This window comes from Nyctereutes procyonoides, unplaced genomic scaffold (assembly GCF_905146905.1).
Source record: "Nyctereutes procyonoides isolate TBG_1078 unplaced genomic scaffold, NYPRO_anot_genome, whole genome shotgun sequence".
In the NCBI taxonomy this organism is placed as follows: Eukaryota; Metazoa; Chordata; class Mammalia; order Carnivora; family Canidae; genus Nyctereutes; species Nyctereutes procyonoides.
Window position 1 is genome coordinate 550,553 of NW_026575035.1, and position 14,859 is coordinate 565,411.

Below are 14,859 nucleotides of genomic sequence, written 5' to 3' on the forward strand. Positions count from 1 at the left end.
CTTTCAGCCCAGGGCCTGATCCTGGAGACCCAGGATCAAGTCCCACGTTGGGCTCGCTGCATGGCGCCTGCTTCTTCCTCTGCCTGTGTCTCTGACTCTCTCTCTCTCTCTGTTTCTCATGAATAAATAAATAAAATCTTAAAAAAAAAAAAAAGTGATGACACTAAGGGTAAATGGGAGGCTGTTTTTCATTAGCAGAAATGAGGAATTTCGGACGAAAGAGATGAAGTTTCTGCTATGGTTTGACATTTTCATAACTACAGGTTAAACAAGTTGAGTCACTCACTAGATAGCTTCATATTCTGAAAAGCACGAAAGTCCCTCCTAGTGGACTTTGATAGCAAGAACAACCTAAAAACCTCAGACTGTCACTTGAACCTATATAAAGAATGTTCTTTAGGTTTTTTCATACGTGATTTATTTAAACTTTCAGAACAATTAGCAAACTTGTTACTGCTCTGCTTTTGTCATTTGTGACCTGGGAGAAGCGAGGAAGTCATTTCTTGGTGTTCTGAATATAGAAAAGACCGAAATGCTATTTTTCACGAAGACTGAAGAAACTATCATTGTAAGATCAAGTTATGGAGATGAGTGGCCAACTCTAGCTATCTCTTCTTGCAATGAGGAGATCTTAAACTGCTGCAAGTGATGAATGTGGAAAAAAACCGTATCAGGTATCTTGTGACAGATGAAGATGGAGAGGCAAATTTGACTGTTCAACTATGGGATTCTGAAGGTAGGCAAGATTCAAGAAATAATGTTAAAGTGCTTAAACAAAGAAAAGACAGTCTTTTCAAGGCATCAATGCATATTGACTGAAATTCTAGATGCTTATTCTACCAACATACATTTGGTTGCTATATTGGGTTGCAGGAGACCTTTGCCAATAATTCTTGGGGCAGTTGCACAGTATTTTTCTTATGCCATTTTATGGATTTCTCTGGACACAGATTTTGGCATTGTAGGAGCCACAACATAGGCTTTTGGATTTGTAATAACCTGTACATGTCCAGGAGGAGTGAGGTCTGTTTCTTCTGCTTCTAGAAGGAAATTTCACTTTGGCCATTTTGATAACTTGTGCATCAGCATTCTTGGCACTGATAATGATGTTGGCTAATTCTTACACATACTGTAGGATGTTACGGTTATCATGTACATTTCATACTCCTGTTTCTAAAATTATATATACCTTTCATACTTATATCAGTTGGAATAGTCAACTGTAGAATACCTGAAAAAGCAAACTTCCTGGAGAGAATAATTGGAACTATGAATTTTATTTTAATATCTGTAGGGATTTAGGTGACTTTCGGAATGTTTCTAAAAATAGTTAACATAGATGTGCTATTATTGGGTGTCTAAGTTCCTTCTTTGGATTTGTTTGGATACTCCTTTGCTAAAATTTCTGTTGCCTCTTCTTGTTTGTAAACCCATTGCTGTCAAAAGTGGTATACTAGTTTCTCAGCTCTTGCCATTGTTCAGCTCTTTTTCACAGTCCAAGACCAACTTAGCTTCTGTGGCTTCTTTTACAGTGGTCATGAGTTCTGGATGTGAAAGGTTACTATTCCTTTCTGTTCTACAAGGCTAAGGAAAGTTGTATTCTTATCATAGAATATGAAAGGAAAAAGTAATCCCTTGGTCTAACAAAGCATTAGTGAATTCCTGCTATGAATGAGGTACTGTGGGAGATTCAAGGAATATCTAAAATGATGCCTGTTTTCAATATACTTTAAATATATATATAATATATATTTATTCATAATATATATTATATATATATGTATTCATGAGAGACACAGAGAGAGGCAGAGACACAGGCAGAGGGAGAAGCAGGCATCCTGCAGGGAGCCCTTTACGGAACTCTATCCCTGGATCCCGGGATCAGTACCGGAGCCGAAGGCAGATGCTCAACCACTGAGCCACCCAGGCGTTCCCCTCAATATACTTTTTTATGATCTGATTGAAAGCCTGACATTAGGGGAATGAATGCTAAACACCTCATGAATAGTACAGACAGTTAAATTTACAGAAATTCAGAGGAAGGAGACTACTTTTAAAACTGTGTTGGTTTGGAAATATAGAGTTAGATTTGAATACGATACTTTATTTTTAAAAAATCTTATTTATTTGATGAGAGAGAGCACATGCAGGAGCACAAGCAAGGGAGCAGCAGGTAGAGGGAGAGGGAGAAGTAGGCTCCCCACTGAGCAGGAAGCCTGATGTGGGGGGCTGGATCCTAGGACCCTGGGATTATGACCTGAGCTGACTGCAGATACTTATTGAGCCACCCAGGCGCCCCCTGAATATGACCCTTTATTATGATCTTTAAAACAGGAAAGAGCAACAAAAAAAATAACTCTTCTGTAGTGATTGTGATACATCCCAAGTATTTATGGAAGGGTTCTCCATGTAATAGGCAGTCAGTAAATGCTCATATAGTGAATGAATATGTAAATTCCTATTTGGATCTCTCATCGGCTCCATCAGAATCAGTCTTTTTTTTCCCTCAATGTCTCAAATGTAGCATCTCTGCTCTTAACTGTACTTCCTCTTGTCTTGCACAAGTGTCACTAAAGACATTGCTATATATCCTGAAACACAGGGTCATCTCTTCCCCCTTTTCTCCTTTCTTCCTTCTTCATTCTTTCTCTTAGAGTCCAGTTATTTCCTATAATATCTTTTCATCAATCCCCTCTTCTTTCCCAGTAATATCACTACTTTTCTGCTTTTCTTGCTTCCCTAAGCCTTTAACTGGCTTTTGTCCCCTCTGTGCACTCTCCAATCACTGTCAGATTAATCTTCCTAAAATCTAACTTTGATTATGAATCTTCCCTGCTACAAGCTTTTTTGCCTTTTGAATAAAGTCTGTATTCCTTAGCAGGGCAGTTGTTTATTACACTGTACTATCTGACTTCACTCTCATTTTCCAGTTTTATCTCCACTTTCACTTGTTTACCACAGCCTTTGCTCCATTCAAACTGGATGATTTGGTATCTTGTGAATATGCCTTTGTTCACACTGTTCCTACATACTGAGGGGCAGGCTTCAACTTTATCTAAATTTTGGCTACTCCTGTAGACCTGGCTCAAATAATAGCCTTGCCATGAAGCTTTTGCTAATCCCACTTTAAGTGGGCATTTTCTCTACATTCTCACAATTTTTTATGTTTTATATTTAATCAACTTGGCTTGTTTTATAGCTATTCATATTCCTGTCATACTCTATTTTGCTATAAAACCTTGGACATAAGAATTACAATCATATATAAACAGTGTAATATGATAGTATTAACAATATTCATTTTGATACTCCCCATGTCTAGCACATTTCCTATGTGCTCGTTCAAATAAACAACTGAAGCACAGATGAAGCCCCAAAAAGAGCAGTGTGCTTTTTTTTTTAATACCACTTTTGAACGTTTAGTGGCAATTTTAGTATCTAGATCAAGTTTGCACTCTTCTCCAAAGATAGTGTGGGCACCAGTAATAACTCCCACATTTCTGCCTCCCACATTTCCTTACCATGTAGCTGTAGGCAAATGAATCTTCCTGTAGTCCAGTTTCCTTGTCTAAAAAAATGGAGGTAATATGAACTCTGTCAGATTGTTGTGGTAATTGTCAACCAAGAAAAGGAGGTGAAAATGAACAAGAAACAAAGGCCTTTTATTTGGGGTCTCAGAATTGGAATTCAGAGAGCACAGAGTCTGTTAGCAACCAGAAAAATGTCCCACTCATGGAGAAGGCAAGAGGTTATTCTGAGAAGAATTAGGGTAATTATATGCTTTTGTTAAAGAGAAAAATAAAACCCTGCTAATTGGTGCTAACCAGTTGAGCTGCTTTTGATTACTTACTTTAGTTTCATTTGACAGCACCGATTAATCTTAGTATGTTTTACTTAACTATTGTCTTCATAAACTTCATACCATCAGTTTCATGGTCCTAATACCAGTTCTCTTTAGCAACTGCTTGTAAAATAATTGCCACTTTTGGCCCAGTTCAAGAATCCACTAGTTAGAAAGGAAAAATGAAGCTTCAAAATGGAGTTTCTCATGTTCAGAAATTTTATACAATTCCACAGAACTAAATGGGATCATACTTTTGATACAGTACCTTGCACATAGTACATGCTCAGTGATAGCTGCTGCTGGTTTATCATAGTTTAAACTTTTGATCCTGAAATGTTGACTGGTTTGGAGTATGAATCTGATAATTCTATATGGAGCCTAAAACTTCAAACATTTTCCTATTAGTGATAATCACGGTCTTACCCATAGTATTAGGGAATTTTTGTTTATTTTGCCAACTAAAATGACAACCTAAGTTCTTTTTTTTTTTTAAACTTCATCAAACCCAGTATGTGAATATCAAGATTTATAAAAGACCTGGTTTGGCATGCTGGTAGATGGTTATTATTCACTTCATAAAATAATAATTGCCCACTCAGAATGTTTTACTGATTCCCTTAAACAAATCTCCACTGAGGAGTTTTTAGTTAAGCTTATACAATTAACATACATATATTTTCATGAACATACTTTATTGATTGGGAGACATTGCATTTCTAGTTACATTTTATCATTAACCTTGTGATCTCAAATAAGATTCTCTGCATTTCATCTTCAAATCTGTAAAATGAAGATAATCAACTGAGGTTTAAGATCTTGCTTGATGCCTTAAGTCTCTGGTTCTGGCATAAAACTCTAGGACCTAGCACCATAAGGAGAGTTACAGGATAAAATGAAGAAGATTCAGGTTGATGGGGGACAACCACATGCAGCTGCTGCTTTTTCTAGTAAAGACAACAAAAATAAGAGCTTCTTGAGAGGGACCAAATACTATTCTTTGAATTTCTTACAATGTTTAGCTCAATGCCTTGAATAGACTTATTGCTAATTAACTCTGCTTAATGAGAACTATAAAGGTCAAGATCATATACTTTAGAACCAGACAATGCCTGGGTCTGCATTTCTAGCTCTGTCACCAGTTGGGTGACATTGGTCAGGTTACTTACTCTCCCTGGGCCCAAATTCATATAGAAAGTGGTGATAATGAAAGTATGATGATATTGTTGTGAAGGTTAAATTAGTAAGGTTCTCAGAGCAATGCTTAACACATAGTAAGTTCTATTGTTATTCTATACATTTTTTAAAATGATTTTTATTTTTTAAAAGATTTTATTTATTCATAAAAGACACAGAGGCAGAGACACAGGCAGAGGGAGAAGCAGCCTCCATGCAGGGAGCCCAATGTGGGGACTCCATCCCTGGTCTCCAGGATCATGCCCAGGGCGGAAGGCAGCGCTAAACCGCTGAGCCACCCGGGCTTCCCATTCTCAATGAATATTTGAATGATCTGTAACCTTACGAGCAGCTAAATGCATGACAGAAGTAGGAATATATTTTATTTCTCTTGATAGATATATCAAGAAAGACAGATTTTTTACATGGTAAAATTTTCTAATTTGGATGGGAATAAAGTGTCAGTTTTTTGTTAAAGAATGAGAGGTATAAAGCATGTTGTCTAATTACTTGAGTTCACACCAATCATTTTATATACTCAGGATTGGTTAGACAAAAGATCCAGAGGTAGAGGGGTAAGACATTTTTAAATGTTTTTCCGACCCTTAGGAGGTGATTCCTGAGGTATATTGTTCCGAGAATAAAAGTTCTATCTACAATTCTAACCTGTGTTATGTCAAAACATGAAATCTCGTTAGGTATCTTAGAGACTCCATCCCTGAGGACCTGCACTTTGTGTAAATTTTTATCATTTTAAGATCAAAGCCCACTAAGTAATTAACTAGTAAAGTCTGGGTATGTGGAATCTGATCTCCCCGCCCCCCAGCCCCCCCAGCGATAGGAGTTGCCCTTTAAAAGAAATCAGCTCCGGAGACTCAGGTAGAGTTAACAAGATACCCAAGATTGCTAGGAAAGGAATTAACAAGGTGGTCCCTCTATTCAAATACAGGGCAATTGGGCACTTATTGCTTCTGTTGTTAGATGACCTTAGCACTCTGTGGCTTGATAAAGGACCATCTTCCCCAAAGCCACCTTTTTTGTAGAGTCAGGTGTCAGCTAAAGTGTCAAGGGCATTGGATCTCACCTCTTTTCTCTTTTGAAGTTTAGCATAATTAGAACCTTTGTCGTGGATGGAAGTCAGGCTGTAGGAGAGGATATCTCAAAGACTCGGAAGAGGAAACTTGCCTTTAGGGAAGTCTGGAATGGTGACCGGGATGTCCCATCAGGAAGCAGATTTTGTCCTGGCAAGGTATGCAGCCGATGCTGGAACCTGACCCTTAACCCCCAACGGCCTTGGAACAATGCATGATCTTTGGGACTGGGAACAATGGCTGTAGGTATGACTGTAGCTTTAAGAATTGTCCCTCTGGGCACCCAGGGCAGTGCACCGGGAGCTGAGATCTCTGCAGCCATCCGAACTCATGGCACCGAATAAAATCTTTGGATTGCGTGGGACCAGTGCCAAAACCGAACCGGCGCCCCAGGCTTCCCTGTGCACGACAGCGTTCCGGTGCACTTTCAGGCATTTGGAATCTCTTTGGACTGAAAATACTTAGTTACTTGAGAACAACCGTGAGGTCGCAGCTGAGACCCCTAGGAAAAAAGACTGGACTTCCTGCTCATTTGAGGTAGGAAGTGTGAAGTGATTTTGATTTGAATAAGGAATAAGATTTGATCTTCTGACTTCACATGGCTTACACTGGTTTTAGCTATAACAGCTTTGCCAAAGCAGTGGGACCACGTTCATTTAAAGGAGGCTTGAAGAGGACTCTGGTGACATTTCCTGCAAATGCCTGCAAAATCTCATTACAGAGCAACACTAGTCGCTATGCAGTTGCCAGGATTATTTTAAGACAATGAAGACTCAAAACAAATTTCTCAAGTGTTTCTGAATTTCTGAAGAAAGCGGAGGCTGGCTGCGGAACGGACATTAGAACCTAAAATAAAAAGGCCACTTGTCCAAAGCCGCCGGGGCAGGCCCGCGGGCAGGGCGGGGAGCAGCCTGACCCGGTCTCGGCCGCCGCCTGGGGAGGCCACGCCCACGGGGCGGGGCCGCGGGCGGGACTTCCTGCCGGGGGCCTGTCGCTCCTTCAGGAAGAGCCCCGCTGCGGATCCCGCCGCCCGCCGCCCGCGCCTGACCTCGAGTTGAGGTAAGTCCCGCGGTGGTGCGAGTCCACGGTCTAGGCCGGAGCGGGGGGGGGCGGGGGCGCCCGGGGACGGAGGCCGCAGCCGGGGCCCCTTTATCCTCCTCAGACCCCGCCGCTGGGGGCCACCGGGGACGGGGCCGCCCCCGCCCCTCCTCCCACCCCGTCCTGCGGGGTCCGCTCGCGCCTCCTCCCGCAACCGTTGGGGCAGCTCACCGGGAATTTCTCATTGTACTGACTCGGAGGAAGCACCGAGAGCGCTGGCGCGGCTGGCACGCTGCCGGGGTGGCGGTGGTCCCGGCGTCAGCCGCTCCCCTGGTGCTGCCGCGGCCACACCGGGATGGGGGTGGGGGTGGGGGTGGGGGGCGGGCGGGGATGCCTCAGGCGTCGCCTTCGGGAAAGTGCAGGCACCCGGAAGCGGCAGCTCAGCTCCGAGTGGTTGTGACTGCGGCGGGTCCCCTGAGTGTGATGCACGGAGTTTCCTGGCTCTTCCGGCCGAGGTGTCCTCCGAGCCTCCCTCTGGAGTTCCTTCCCTAGGGGTGTCGTTCGGGCTCAGGGCTCCGGCGTTGCCTGCTCGCGTGACTTAGCGGTATTTGCGGGTCATCTCTTTTCCGTGAGCGGGGGACCTGTAGTCCAGGTGCCTAATTGACATCCCTTTTTGGTTTCAGAAACGCCTCTCATCCTCTCCTGATTTAAACTTTTGATCTCCCCACTTCTGACCCAAAGCTCCAAACCCACTCTCTTCTGTTATTCCCTGTTTCAGTGGACGTGACTGTAATCCATGCAGTTGCTGAAAGTGGGAAATCTGGGCATCATTCCTCTCCTTCATACCCCATATCCAAATTGTTGCTAAATGTCCCCAACTTTACCTCCCAAAGCAAATATTTCTGTCCTCTCAACTTCTCTTTATACACCTCTCCCTCCACTCTCCCAGATTTAAGCCAACCTTCAGGTCTTCCCTGGACTGCTGCATCCTAAATCTAAATCTCCAGCACCCACTCTCCACTTTTCCCTCCCCGCCCCAATCCATTCTCTTCAATAGCCATGGTGAAATGATTCTTCATGGCTCTCAAATCAAAATCTTACCTCCAAGGTCCTGCCTGGCCTGATCCCTACTATCTCCAGTCTCATCCCCCTCCTCCTTCCGTTGATCTCTGAGCTTTCACACCTAGGCCTTTTAGTTACTCTTGGCTTGCATCCTGTAATTGAGTTAGTTAATGCTTATTCACTTGTCCTTTAGATCTTGGTTTAATCATGTTGTCAGGGCAACCTTATCAGATACCTAAGGCCAGGTTAAAACTCTTTGATTACCTGCTTCTCATTGTACTTCTACTTAGCCTTTATTACGTTTGTGGTTTTGCATGTGGCCTAACTTTTTAAAATTTATTATTATCTGACTCCCCACTAGCAAGTAAGTGAACTGGGCCTCTTTTCCTCACTATGATGTAGTGCAGCATGTCGTAGGTATTCAGCAAATAGCTATCAAATGATTAAACAAATAATGAATTTTGGTTGGAGAATCCTTAGAAGAAAGGGTAGCTTTTGAAATGGTCATTGAAGAATTGGTAGGAGTTTTATCCGTGCTGGTAGAAGGCAGAGATACGAGTGGCTTGAGCAGAGTTCCTGACAAGAAAGCAGATGCATTGTTCTGTTAATTTGGTTCTGTTAAACCTGGAAAAGGAATGGGAATAAGAATGGAAAAAATAGGGATCCATGGGTGGCGCAGCGGTTTGGTGCCTGCCTTTGGCCCAGGGCGCGATCCTGGAGACCCAGGATCGAATCCCACATCGGGCTCCCGGTGCATGGAGCCTGCTTCTCCCTCTGCCTGTGTCTCTGCCTCTCTCTCTCTCTCTGTTTGTGTGTGTGTGTAACTATCATAAATAAATAAATAAAAATTAAAAAAAAAAGAATGGAAAAAATAGTTTGGAAACTCCTGAGACACTAAGCCGTGACTTCTGTAACTCAGTAAGTGGCCTCCCTTTTATATTAAATCTAATATCAGGGAAAAAGAGCAACTACTAGCAGAAACAGCTCACTATATCTGTTCTTTGCCCTCCCCTCCTTTCTGCTCCTCTTTCCTACACCATGAGCACCACCGTAGGGGATTTTGAGTAGTCTTTAAGGTGACAAATTTGGATTGCTTTATAAATGACAGCACATTTTTCTGAGTCTGACAGCTTGAAAAACTTCAGTGTCCTAGGTACTGAGTTTAGAATGTGGTCAAGCTGATGGTGAGTTATTTTGGTATTCTCTTCAGAAGTCAGTGGAAAGCTGGACAGGTTAGAAGATGAAAATATGTTGGTTTCTTCCGGGAAATAAATTTATTTTTGTAGTCCTGGAATTTTCTTTTCTTCACATGCTGCAATAGAAAGATCAGAGTACTTTAGTATCAGAATTGAGTATGTATCTTCTGTGCCTTCCTTTCAGAGCTGCTTTAATTTTTCCATTCCCAGTGTTAATTATTTCTCTGTTTTAAAATGTTGGGAAACACTTTATAGAGTGTTGGGGTTTTTTTTTGTAATGTAAATGTTTATACACTAGAAGTGTCTTAGGTCCACTAAGAAATATTCTCCCCTTTCAGTGAATCTTAAAAACCTTTGAATTCTAACATCAGCAAGAGGGCAATTATTACATTTGTGATTTTGTACACGTGTGATTCATTTCCTGAATGAAAGTATGTTGCTAATTGAGATATTTTTGTGAACTATTCTATAATTAAGACTTAGAGATTTTTAACTGTTTTGTCCTGACATGTTAAATCTGTTTAGAAGATGGCTGATCCTTGGCAGGAATGCATGGATTATGCAGTAACCCTGGCAAGACAAGCTGGAGAGGTATGAACTGAAATCTTATCAGCCATAATATGATGGATGTGGACAGTGTGATTGTCCTATTAAATAAAACATGTATTTTAATCTTTTATTTTCCATTTACTAAACATTTTAAATGGAGTCAATACTGATATTATATTGTTAAACTTTTTATGATGATAATTGTGGATTTAAAATAGGATGTAAGATTGTATGATTTTGTACCTAGAAGGTCATAACCACTAAAAGGTTATTTACATTGGGGTAAAACATTTTTAAGAACATCGTTTCAAGCAGATTGAATGTTTTAAACCATTTCTGTTTCATCTTTTAGTTTGATTTTAAAATGATTTATGCCTTTTCTGTTTGCTTATCAAAAAATCTTTTTAGGTAGTTCGTGAAGCTATAAAAAATGAAATGAATGTTATGATTAAAAGTTCTCCAGCTGATTTGGTAACTGCTACTGACCAAAAAATTGAAAAAATGCTTCTCTCTTCCATAAAGGAAAAGTATCCATCTCACAGGTATCTTTTATTTTAGTTTCACATGGTAATTGAAACTTAGGTTGGAGCCAGTGTACTAGACAGATTTTGATTCTAGACACAGAAATTGACTTTAGTTAACTAGAGTTGAGAAGGAATTTATTTGGAGAGTGTTGGCACTAAGAGCAGGGCTTAGGCAGAAATCAGGATGGAAGTCAGAGCTGTAGGTGCCACAGGAGCCATTACCTCAGATGCCACCGGTAGCCTCGTAACTGTTGACTTTAGATACCTTTACCTCATTATTTCAAGATTATAAATCCTGAGCAGGAGTGTCTTGCTGAACTCAGGTTGTTTGCCCAAGCTCAACCTGCCAGGAAGGAGCAAACAAGGTATTTGGATTTCTTGATAGTAAGAGGAATGTTTGGATGCTGGGAAGCTAATATGACAAATGTCTGCCATGGGCATGATTTAGAAATTGTATTCTCTATATTGCAAAATTTTTTTATGTGGTGGAGTGGTAGTAACTTTAATGAGTTTGAGAGAAAATACTAAAATCAGGGCTCTCTTACACAGAGACATATGGCAGAAACATTGTCATCATTTTAAAGTCATTTTCTGCTTTTTTTTTTTTTTAGATTTATTTATTTTAAAGAGAGCGAGCTGTGGGGGGTAGGAGGGCAAAAGGAGAGGGAGAGAGAGAGAGAATCTGAAGCAGACACTGCTTGAGCAGGGAACCTCACGACCCTGAGATCATGACCTGAGCTGAAATCAAGAGTGGATGCTTAACTGACTGAGCCAGGCACCCCTCATTCTCTATTTCTTGGTCATGCCATTAACTCTTCCTGATATTTTAGCTGTTGAGAAGAAAAAATTTTTAAAGCTGTGGCTAAAAATAGTTCCTCCTAGTAAAAAGGTTTACAGCTAAGTGAAAAAAAGGATGAAAGAAAATCATAATGATTATAGGAGAGTTCTGTATTAAATAAAGGAAATAAAATAATAAAGAAAGTAGAAACCTGGCACCATTTACAAAATTCACCTGAGATTTATTGCATAGCATGTTTTAGACGCAGTAATTTTGGTGGGTATTTTGCTTTTTCATTGATTTATTTAATGTTCTCTATATTGTCTATTGCTGCATAGCTAATTATCCTAAAAACTTTGCAGCTCTAGACAACAAACATTTATTAGAGTTTTCTAGGGTCAGGAATATAAGAGTGGCTTGGCTGCCTGGTTGTAGTCAGGATCTCAAAGTTATAGTCAAACTGTTGGTCAAGGCTGTGGTAGGCTCAACTAGGCTTGACAGTTCACTTACGTGATTGTTGGTGACCTCAGTTCTCATGAGTTTCCGGCTAACACCTTCCCTCATTGCCTTGCCTTGTGGGTCTCTCCTTAGAGCAGCTCTTTTTTTTTTTTTTTTTAAAGATTTCATTTATTTACTCATGAGAGGCACACACAGAGAGAGGCAGAGACACAGGCAGAGGGAGAAGCAGGCTCCATGCAGGGAGCCCGATGTGGGACTCAATCCTGGGTCTCCAGGATCACGCCCTGGGCCCAAGGCAGCACTAAACCGCTGAGCCACCGGGGCTGCCCCTTAGAGCAGCTCTTAACAGGGTGGCTGGCTTCCCCTGGGGCAAGAGAGGGAAAAGGATGGAGGGAGAAAGAGGAGATAAGATGGAAACCACAATACCATTTTTTGTGAATGAGTCTTCAGTTGCATATTGTAACTTCTGCTTTGTTCTACTGGTTAGAAGAGAGTCAGTTCAAATTCACACTCAAAGCAATGGGTGTTAGGTTCTACCTCTTAAAGAGAAGAACATGAGGGAATTTGTGGATTTCTTTTTAAAACCACCACATTTCCTTATTCAGTTCTTATCTGCAACAAATGTGTGTGTACACACGTGTGTGCCTTTATTTGAGAATTTTGAATTTTTCACGTGACTTGGCTCTGAGGGAAATAGTTTTCTCACTATCAGTCTGAAAGAAGGAACAACAATAGAAAAGTGTATGGACTTATGTATTATATTGTAGACTGAATCTAAGGAAATGTTAAGGTTTGAACACTGTTGAAAGCAGTATGAAGATTTGGAATTTGTCATTCTTGCTTTTAGTTTCATTGGTGAAGAATCTGTGGCAGCTGGGGAGAAAAGCATCTTAACTGACAGCCCTACATGGATCATTGACCCTATTGATGGAACAACTAATTTTGTACATAGGTAGGTTTTTAAAATGTTAATATTATAATTGCTGTTTATATACAAACTGAATGGACCTAGACACTTTAGAGAATTGTATCATTTGTAGAGCAAAATGTATATGCAGAATTTTCATCAAATATGGAAGAGATGATGAACGTGGGTTTGAGGTGTTTACTATTCTTTTTCTCACTGGTAGAGCCATATAAAAATGTAAGCAAGCAACAGTGCTGCTTTGAGATTAAGGAACTAATGGAGTCAATTTTGGGGGGTCATAAAGAATGTTGTCTATGTAGGGGGTTCAGTCCAAGAGAGAAAACTGTTAAAAAGAGCATGGGTTTTAGGATCAACAGACTTGAGCTTGAGTCCAAATGCTTGAATAGGCTTTGTGACGTTGGGCAAGTTATTTAATCTTCCTAAGCCCCAGTTGTTGTTCAATGTGTAAAATGGGCACCTTAGTAGTACCTGCCTCATAGAAATGTTTGTTCTTGGGATTCAGTAAGTAGTACTTTTATATAAGAACTTAGCATAGCGCCTGGCACAAAGTAAGTTTGTAACTCAGTATATTAGCACTAAAAGAAAGCCTGGATAGGCTAATTCAGGAGGATTACACATAAATGTTATATTTGAAGTTGCCATGTAGCTGTACATATCTTTACTAATACAGAATTGTTAAAGTCTGTAAAACCAAGATCTAGAATCTATGATGGAGAGTTAATGTAGAAGGATGCTCCTGGTATATTATAGAGAAGATTCTAATACAGAGTGTATACTATGATCCCATTTTGGTTAAAACTGTATTAAGTATTTCTTAAATTTTTTTATTTTCAGTAGTTGACACGTTTTGTCATATTTTCTTCATTTTTAACTCTTGAGTCAGAAATTATAACCTATGTGTTCAAACTGTCACACAGCCATAGCAATAGGTGTAGCTAACAGCACTTTTCAGATATGAAATTCCAAATTTGGTATTAAGGGCAAGTAACAATTTGTTCTGTATAATTTAATACTTGTGTTTATAGGTCCTGACTCTGGGAGAAATGACCCAAGAAAAGAAACTTTTCTTTTTAACCATGAACAATTATAATTTGACTTTGTAAAATATATTTTTAAAAAGTAATAATACAGTTAATATATTCATAGCATTCAACTTTCCAAAGATATAAAATGCCACACAGTGCAAAGTGTCCTTCAGACTTCTGACCCCAGTTACCCAGGACCAGTCTGAAGGTGGCTTCTGTTAACAGTTTCTTGTGAATTCTTTGAGATGTTTCATGCCTGTAGAAACATCCTGTATGTATGTATGTGTATCCACTACTTCTCCCTATATTTCCCATTATTTACACAAAGGGCTGCATACTATACATGCTGTTCGGGGAGAGGAGGGGTGAGATATGAAAAAATTATATAGTCATTTACATTATGAAAAAATGTGTTTATTGAAAATAGTTTATCTTGGTAAATTTGTGTTTTGTTTTGTTTTTTAAGATTTCCTTTTGTAGCTGTTTCCATTGGCTTTACGGTAAATAAAAAGGTATGCTGTTTAAATTTATGGTAAAATGCCTTGCTCTCATTTTCTGAGAAAGAGCAAATGTGTGTAATAAATTTAGATTTGTCTCTATATTCAGTTTATATAGCTGCATTATTTCAAAGTAAGCTGCAGAACTGTTAAAATTGTCATGATACCTTTTCCAGTAAAGAAAATTTAATGTTTTCTGAGAAGCAAGAATTAAAAGGAAAAATACATGCAAGTAACTGAAATGCAACTCCGTATTTAATCACCATTATGTATGTGATAGAGTCAGATGTAATAGGAGTTGATGGGTGATCTATAATGCTTAATGGAAAGGTAGGATTTGAGCGGGTAATGTCTTAGTAGGTGTCAGTGAAAGGAGACTTAGAAAGACCAGAAAGTGGTAGGGGCCAGAGCATGGTTGGGAAATGGCGAGTATGTTCAGGAACCCAAAAGCTTGCTATATCTAAAACCCAGCAGAATACAATCTGTAGCTATTGCACTTCCTTGCTGTTTGGCTATTTGATCAAACGATGAATGATGTTTGCTAACATCTTACATACCTGAATTCAAGAGACTTAAATCTGTGAAAATAAAAACACATCTTAGGCATGGGTTGTGTTAATTAGTAAGAACATCTGAAAGAAGCTAAAGGAGCCTTTAGCATAAAATTAGCCCTGGGCAATGTGCTGTCCCTGCCA

The 14,859-nt window shown here is 40.0% G+C and overlaps 1 protein-coding gene across 1 annotated transcript in view; it reads left to right on the top strand.

The window, feature by feature from the left end:
* The first annotated feature begins 7,027 nt into the window (after nt 1-7,027).
* Nucleotides 7,028-14,859, top strand: part of IMPA1 (inositol monophosphatase 1) — a 28,305-nt gene continuing 20,473 nt past the window's right edge. The window contains exons 1-5 of the mRNA XM_055318187.1: nt 7,028-7,167; nt 9,930-9,995; nt 10,362-10,495; nt 12,562-12,666; nt 14,134-14,179. Coding sequence (XP_055174162.1) covers nt 9,933-9,995; nt 10,362-10,495; nt 12,562-12,666; nt 14,134-14,179 — 348 coding nt within the window. The 5' untranslated portion in view covers nt 7,028-7,167; nt 9,930-9,932. The remainder of the gene's footprint in view (nt 7,168-9,929; nt 9,996-10,361; nt 10,496-12,561; nt 12,667-14,133; nt 14,180-14,859) is intronic.